Genomic DNA, 7,534 nt, shown 5'->3' on the forward strand with positions numbered 1-7,534 from the left:
TCCCTCCCCTTGCCGAGCCCTTTTTGTAATGGAGCCAATAGTGGTCATCCTCCTCTTCATCCCCCTTCCCTTTCCCTGCCCTTTTTGGGATGGAGCTGACTCTGCTCATCCCCCTTGCGTTCCCCAGCTCTTTTTTGGGATGGAGCCAGCTCTGCTCTTCCCCATCCCCTTTCCCAGCCCTTTTTGGGATGGAGCCCATAGTGATCATCCTCCTCTTCATCCCCCTTCCCTTTCCCAGCCCTTTTTGGGATGGAACCAGTACTGACCATCCTCTTCTTCATCCCCCTTTCCTTTCCCTTCCCAGCCTTTTTTGGGATGGAGCTGACTCTGCTCATCCCCTTCCCCATCTCTTTTTCTAGGATGGAGACAGCTCTGCTCTTCCTCATCCCCTTCCCCAGCCCTTTTTGGGATGGATCCAGCTCTGACCACCCTCCTGCCCCTCTTTCCTGGCTCCAGCCTCTCCCATACCTGCTGGTGCTCAGAAGAGGCCGCAGTCCTTGAGGTTCTCTTTGATGATCACGTCTGTGACGGCGTCGAAGACGAACTTGACGTTCTGTGTGTCTGTGGCACAGGTCATGTGGCTGTAGATCTCCTTCACGTCCTTCCTCATGTTGAGATCCAGGAACTGGGTCTTGATATAATTCCCTGCATCCTCAAATGTGTTTGGACCTGCAGAGGGGGGGAATGCTTCCAAGCTGCTCCCATGGGGTTGGGTGTTGGAGGAAAAGGGTGGAGTGCTGACCAGGCGTAGCACAGAACTCCTTTTTACCCCATTTCTGTTCTTCCAAACACCTTCCTGAGGCCACATCCATCCTCTCCTCAGCTCCAGCCTCCCAGAATTTGGCTCACTACCTCACAGAGCAGCATGGAGCTGCTTCTGCTCATCCTCATCCCCTTCCCCAGCCTTTTTTTGGGATAGAGCCAGTTCTCATCATCCTCATCTCCCTTTCCCAGCCCTATCACAACATACCCCAAAACCATCTTTGCTGGGAGCACACAACTCCCCAGCCCCTGGTTTGGGGGGTCTCAAAGAGGAGGATTAAGGCTGGGAATGGTCTGGACTCACCATCATACTCTGGGAAGCAGATGCTGAGATGGACTTTCTTGATCTTTTCCTCAAAAAGGTCCTTCTTGTTGAGGAAGAGGATGATGGAGGTGGCAGCAAAGAACTTGTGGTTGCATATACTGTTGAATAGGTGCAGGGACTCATGCATCCGGTTCTGCAGGGAAGAGGATCATCATGGATTGGCACCCCCACTGGGCCACTGCAGCCCACCCCCAAGCCCCCATTCCCAAAAAAAGAGCTTTCCCCTGTTTGCTGCAGCAGCAGCTGCTCCTGCTGCCTGCCCAGTCTCTCCTGCCCACCCAAAATCACAGATAACTCCACGTGATGCTCAGGGTAGGGACTGGCTCCAGTCCCTCCTGGGATTGTCAGAAATGAAGGATTGTAGTGATTTCACTGAGCAAATGATCCATGGAAACCTTGGAGCCTGTGAGGAAGGTGCTCAGTGAGCACCAACCCAGTCATCAGGGGGATGGTCTGTTGGACTGTGGCTTCTGGCCATTATCCACAGCTTCAGGAAGGAGCTGGGAAAAGGAAATCTCCAGTTTCAGAGCAGATGTTGAGTTCTTAGTTTGCTATTGGGTCATCCTGAGGGTATAAGAATCCATCTAGGCAGAGCCAAGTCCAGTGGGGGGATTTTCTTGATATAAGGGGGGTCCTCCATCTTTGTGGGCAGCAGGTGGGTTCTCCAGGGATGGTTTTCCCTCGTCCAGGTTCTCATCACAGCAGCTTTTCTGTAAGCAGAGCACTGACTGTGCCCAAATCCTGCCCTGTCCTGTGCTGGGTGGGCATTCCAGCCTCTCCCAAGGGCTCCCATGGGAAGGATGCTCTCCTGCACATGGCTGAGAAAAGGCTGTGAGCTCCTGCCTGGCCATGGCAGGGCCCAGGGATGGCAGATCCTGACCCTGATCCAGCTTCAGAAGGTATTTGGATCCCAAGCAGCAGCCATGAGACCTGGAGGAGATGCTGGAGAAGAAACCACTCCTGCTCTTCTTGTCTTCACCCCTTTATCTCTTATCTCTTCAAAGAAAAACCCATTATGGAGCTTCCATGTTCCTTCTCTCTGGATCTCCAAGTTGCTTTTCCAGGGCTCTGCTGGTGCATCCCTCACTGGACACACTTTGGATCACGTCCTTGTGCCCCCACACTGGGAGAGTGGGAGCTGCCCCTCCTTATCCCCTCTGCTCGCCCTGGAGGGCACAGCGAGACACGAGGTGCCTCAGGACCAGATTTTCCTTCATGCCAGTGGGTTCCTGGCTCTTCCTGCCCTTCCCTGTAGCTGGCTGGCTGTGCTTCCATTCTCTGGTGGCTCTCAGGATTTGCTCAGGGGGTTTCCTCATAGGCAGAGCCATGGATTCATGACCCAGAGGAAGTGCAAACACCTTTATCGGGTGCAAGTGAGCGGGAACGAGCTCCATCCTGCCTCTCCCACACCTTTCCTGGATCACCCAGAGCATCTGACAGTGCAGAGTGCTGTTCCTCCCACATCTGATCCCCCTCAGAGCTCCCTGTTCCTCTCCCCCTTAGCTCCCAGTGCCTCCAGGACCCCAACCCACCACTTCATCGTCCTCCACCAGCACCATGTCGTAGGCGCTCAGGGCCCCACAGAAGATGATGCAGGTCACCCCCTCGAAGCAGTGGATCCACTTCTTCCTCTCTGAGCGCTGCCCTCCCACGTCGAACATCCTGGGGAGGGGACAAGCATGAGGGACACACTCACCTGGTCCTGACACCCCCCATCTGATGGTGCCACATCCTCAGGGGGGCAGGAATCACTGTGGGATGGCACTGGTGGTCCCTCAAGTGTCAGGGTCATCCCAAAATCCCTCCCCACCATCAGGGCTGGGGGGAATAATGGAGGAGTGGTCATGGAGGTGGGGGAGGCTCCCACCCACCTGAAATTCAGGTCTTTGACAGAGAACTTGGTCTCGATGATCCCTGTGGTCTTCACTCGGGATCGCAACACATCCTGCTCGTTGGGGAGGTAGTTGGGGGCTGTGATCCTGTCCAGCTGGTTCAGGTAACTGTGGGGATAGGAAGGGATGTGACCTCCTGCCAAGGGGCTGCCCATGTCTCCCCCTTCCCCCAGATTTTTGGGGATAGTTGTGGGGATGAGCTCTGCCAAACACTGGGACTCCAGGGCAGGGACATCCCTGGGGGAGCTGAGGGACATCAAAGGTGGTGGGGCTGCAGGTCAGCAGCACTCTTGGGATGGGGATGGTACTGGTGGGATGGATGATGACACCAGTGGGGTGGAGAATGTAGGACAGCACTAATGGAATGGAAGATGGCAGCAGTGAGATGGGGGTAGCACTGATGGGATGGAGAAGGGCACTGGTGGGATTGGGGAATGGAACTGGTGGGATGGATGATGACACCAGTGGGATGGAGAATGTACTAATGGAATGGAAGATGGCTGCAGTGGGATGGTGGATGGCACTGATGGGATGGAGAAGGGCACTGGTGGGATGGATGATGACAACAGTGGGCTGGAGGATGACACTGGTGGGATGAAGAATGGCAGACGCAGGGTATTCCCAGGAGCAGGGAGGAGATGGATTTTGCCAGGCTGGGTTGGAGCTGGCCATGAGCTGTCAGGGTGTCCCCAGGCCGGTCCCTGTTGTGCCCTGTCCCCACTCACTATGCGGCTGAGTCGTTGAGCTGATACTCGGCAGCGCGGTCAAAGCACGCCTGAACCCCCCCGTCCTTCCACAGCTTCTTGATGCAGGACACCAGCTCGGGGGGCATCGTGCCCTCCTCGATGGAGTCAGCCAGGTTGAAGAGCAGCCGGCCTTCATCCTGTGAGAAGGACCTTCATCACCAACCCTGCCATGGCCCCTGTTCCCCCAGAGAGCCCTCAGGACTGGGGGGACAAAATGGGGCTGCATGGACGTTGGTTCTGGGGGCTGCCCTGGCCCCACATCAGGGGGTTTGGGGGACAGGGACACCCCAGGACTGACCGCGCAGGAGGACTCGGCGTAGTCGATGCCCAGCGTGGACATGGCGCGGATGATGGCCAGGATGGACTGCAGGATGTTCCCGTAGATAATGGACTTGAATTCCATGCACTCCTCCTCCGTGTAACCGTCCTGGTGGATGATCCTGGCAGGCACACTGGCCTCAGCCCCAAGCCAGGACATCCCCTCCACCAGGAATCACCACCCCACACTGGGAATCACAGGTGCCACCACCAGGTGACATGGGGGGTGACTGGAGATCCAGCCACCCCATGTCCAAGAGCTGGTGGCTTATCCTTGTGGCCTCCCCCTCCCCAGTGTGGCTCAGGCCATACTCACTTCATCTGCTTCACGATGGTGCTCTTCCCTGACTCTCCAGCCCCTGGAAAAGGGTGGGAGGGACACCTTAGTGCCCATCAGGGCCTGTTGCCACCGTGATGAGCACCCCATGGGGACGAAAGCCACCGTCCCCCACACATCCGCTGCCTAGACACCCAGCCTGACCTCTTCCCACGACCACTGTCATCCCCACACTCCTGTCACCCCTTGCACCCTGTGTGGGACCACACTCGGGGACCTCCAGGGTGGTGGGAGCCCCCTGGGTGCAGGTCCCCCCATCCCACACCTCCCGCCCACCGTGGGCAGTGCCCGGCGATGCCTCTGGGGCCGTAAGCGGCTTAGGGCAGCACAGGAAGCTGCTTAGAATTAGGGTGTTAATCGCCTTGACCCCAGCCCCCCCACCTGCATATGGCCCCACTGCTGGCCCCAGCCCCATGGAGTCACCCCCTGTCCCACAGCATCACCCCCTGCCCCACAGAGTCACCCCCAAGCCCCATGGAGTGCAGAGGGACCCCCAAGGAACCATCTCCTCCTGCCTGGCACCACCAGCAGGTTTCGGGGTGCTGGTGGCAGAAGTTCCTCAGGTTCTCGCTGACCCCATGAGATGTGGCACATCCTGGTGGGACCCAGGGTCCTGGTCCTTTCCCCATCCCCTCACTGTTCCCTTTGTGCCTGCTGTCCCCCAAAGCTGATGCCACATCCAGCCCTTCCCAGGGATAACATCCTGGTGGCAGGACAACCTCTCCAGGCTGATGGTGACTTGTCTGAGGGGTACCAGAGCCAGGGCAGGAGGAGCCCAGGGGGTCACGGGTCCCCTGTCCCCATCCCCACATCCCCTCGGCCTCAACGGAGTGGGAGCACAGGGACATCTCCAGGGGACATCCCCTCCAGCCTTACCAAGCAGCAGCAGCTTGACCGTCTTGGCCTCCTTATCTGCATCCTCCTGGAGCTTCTTCTCCAGCTCCTTGGACCTCTTGGCCATCTCCTTGTCCTCGGCACTGGCCCCGCTCCCCATGGCTTCGTCCTCCTCCTCCTCCAATAACTCCACAAGCTCCTCTAGGTCCCCAGGCTTTTCCAGCTCTTCAAGGAGATAACACGCACACCTCGGGAACGAGGTGGGCACTGGGAGATGAACCAGAAATTCAAAAAAAGGAGAGCCAGGTACCCCACACCTGATGTTGGGGTGCCCTAAGCCGGCAGCACTCTTCGGTGGGTCCTCGCTGTTGGCTGCCCCCCGCTCTCTCCCTTAATTCCCCATGGATAACCTGATTTTTTTTGACCGTGGGATTTGGGGACTTTTTATCTTGCCATGTGACCCAGGAAATCCAATTAGCCCAAGATGGCAAAGATTAGGGCTCAGGGAGAAAAAAAAAGGATGGAGCATCTCAGGGAGGTGGGCAGGGGGCTTTACATAAGGGGGGGGGCATCAGCGTGACACCCCCTGCCCGTGGGGACCAGTCCCCTGGGGTGACTTGGGAAGTGGGGATAATTTTGGGGGTCCCTCCTGTCTGTGGGCTGTGACCCCATTTTTGGGGGGCATTGAGGATGGGATCATCCCCATGTTGTGTGTGTCCCCCACCCCTGGGTGCTCCAGAGCGGCGGCAGGGGACTGGGCGGTGACAGGGGCACAGGGTGGTGGCAGGGGGGTGATGGCACCGGGGGATTCCTCCTGCAGGGAAAAGGGAGCTAATTACCCCGGGGTGGGTAACGCGGCCCCTAATCCTGCCCCGCTGGGTGCCGCCCTCCCGCTGCCTAAGCTCTTTAATGGGATCGTGGCTCAGCCTTCCTCCTCCTCCTCCTCCTCCTCCTCTTCCCGGGCTCAGCAGCCCCCCCCAGCCCAGCCCAGCCCAGCCCAGCCCATCCCCCAAACCCTGGGGACAGGTGGGTGCCTCCCCCTTTTCCCGCGGGGCTGGCTGTGGGTGGGCACCGCAGGGGGAGCCCCCGCCCCGGGGTGGGCTTTGGGACCCCCACAAGCTCTGCACGTCCCCGATGTTTGGGTTTAAGGTGTCCTAAATCCCCGATGTTTGGGTTTCAGGTGTCCTAAATCCCTGCACTTCACAGGGTCACTGGGGGCTCCATGTCCCCGCACCGGTGTCCCCACGTCCCACCGGGCGCGTACTCGCTGCCAGCGCCGTTGCTTGGGGACACTCTGTTCCTGCTGTCCCCGCGGACACAAAGCCCTTTCTGAGCCTCTAATGAACTCGGCGCTAATGAAGGGGGTCCAATTAAAATACCAGACACCACCCCCCCTCCCCGCGGTGTGCGGACAGGGGACATGAGTCAGGCTGGGGGTCCCCACTGTCCCCCGTGGCTGTTGTGGCACAGCGCTGGCCCCGGTGGGTGGTGTCACCTCGCTGTCCCTTCATCCCCTCGACAAGGGTGGGGGGCACAGAGGGGGGTGGGTGACATTCCCTCCGCTCTAACAGCGGCTAAAAATACCCCCCCGCGCCGGTGGCAGCTTAGGGGACGCTGGGGGCGCTCGGAGGGGACACAGCCCGACAGCCACCCAGAGCCACCCCGGCACCGCAGCCCCGGCCCAGGTAGGGACACACGGAGCGACACCCCCGGCACAGTGACACCCCCGGCACAGGTGACACCCCCGCGGCCGGGCTCTGCCTCTGCGGTGGCCCCGCTTTGGGTGGGGGGTGCATTAGGGGGCAGGGGCTCCTTGGGGACATTCCTGGGGGGCTCAGGGCACCCCCAGCAGGGTGTGAGGCGGGGAGAGCTGCAGGAGTGCGAGTCCTTCTTTTGGGGTGCGGTGCCATATCTGGGGGCGGGGGGGGATCATCATTGCCCCATTTTGGGGCGCACTGGCTGATTTCGGAGGTACCTTTGGGGGTACAGTGTTTAACGGGGGGGTGAGGGTCTGTTTAGGGGGTGCAGCGCCAGCCCTGCGGAGGGGGGATCGTCATTGCCCCATTTCGGAGGTACCCCGTGCCTTTGGGGTACAGTGTTTAACGGGGGGGTGACGGTCTGTGCTGGGGGTGCAGTGCCAGCCCTGAGGAGGGGGGGGCCCATCCCGGGGATGACGGTGCCAGCTGTGGGGGGCACAGGGATTCACACTGGGATGGGGCCGGGCTCTGGACGGGGAAGAACACCACCCTGTGTTTTTGGGGAGCAATGCCTGTTCGGGGTGGGGGAGCAGTGTCCATATTGGGGGGGCATAATGTCCACA

At 59.5% G+C, this 7,534-nt stretch overlaps 1 protein-coding gene across 1 annotated transcript; it reads right to left on the reverse strand.

Annotated features, from left to right (window-relative positions):
* Positions 1-468: 468 nt before the first annotated feature.
* Positions 469-5,703, reverse strand: GNAT2 (G protein subunit alpha transducin 2). The gene is made up of 8 exons (XM_054290695.1): positions 5,257-5,703; positions 4,360-4,402; positions 4,024-4,165; positions 3,705-3,862; positions 2,959-3,087; positions 2,620-2,749; positions 1,067-1,220; positions 469-669 (listed from the first exon to the last, which is right to left on the reverse strand). Exons 1-8 carry the CDS (start codon positions 5,372-5,374, stop codon positions 479-481), a joined length of 1,065 nt encoding a protein of 354 aa, XP_054146670.1. The 5' UTR covers positions 5,375-5,703; the 3' UTR covers positions 469-478.
* Positions 5,704-7,534: the final 1,831 nt, after the last annotated feature.

Source organism: Melozone crissalis, unplaced genomic scaffold (genome assembly GCF_028551555.1).
Source record: "Melozone crissalis strain CALT ecotype California unplaced genomic scaffold, PUWL_Pcris_2 ptg000086l_1, whole genome shotgun sequence".
In the NCBI taxonomy this organism is placed as follows: domain Eukaryota; kingdom Metazoa; phylum Chordata; class Aves; order Passeriformes; family Passerellidae; genus Melozone; species Melozone crissalis.

Bases quoted from the DNA above. Each gene is read 5' to 3' on its own strand.
- GNAT2 (XM_054290695.1), bottom strand. From the start codon at position 5,374: ATGGGGAGCGGGGCCAGTGCCGAGGACAAGGAGATGGCCAAGAGGTCC. The intron at 4,166-4,359 runs GTGAGTATGGCC...TGTGCCTGCCAG, and splicing joins ACCATCGTGAAGCAGATGAA to GATCATCCACCAGGACGGTT. The intron at 3,863-4,023 runs GTCAGTCCTGGG...TCCTTCTCACAG, and splicing joins ACGCCGAGTCCTCCTGCGCG to GATGAAGGCCGGCTGCTCTT.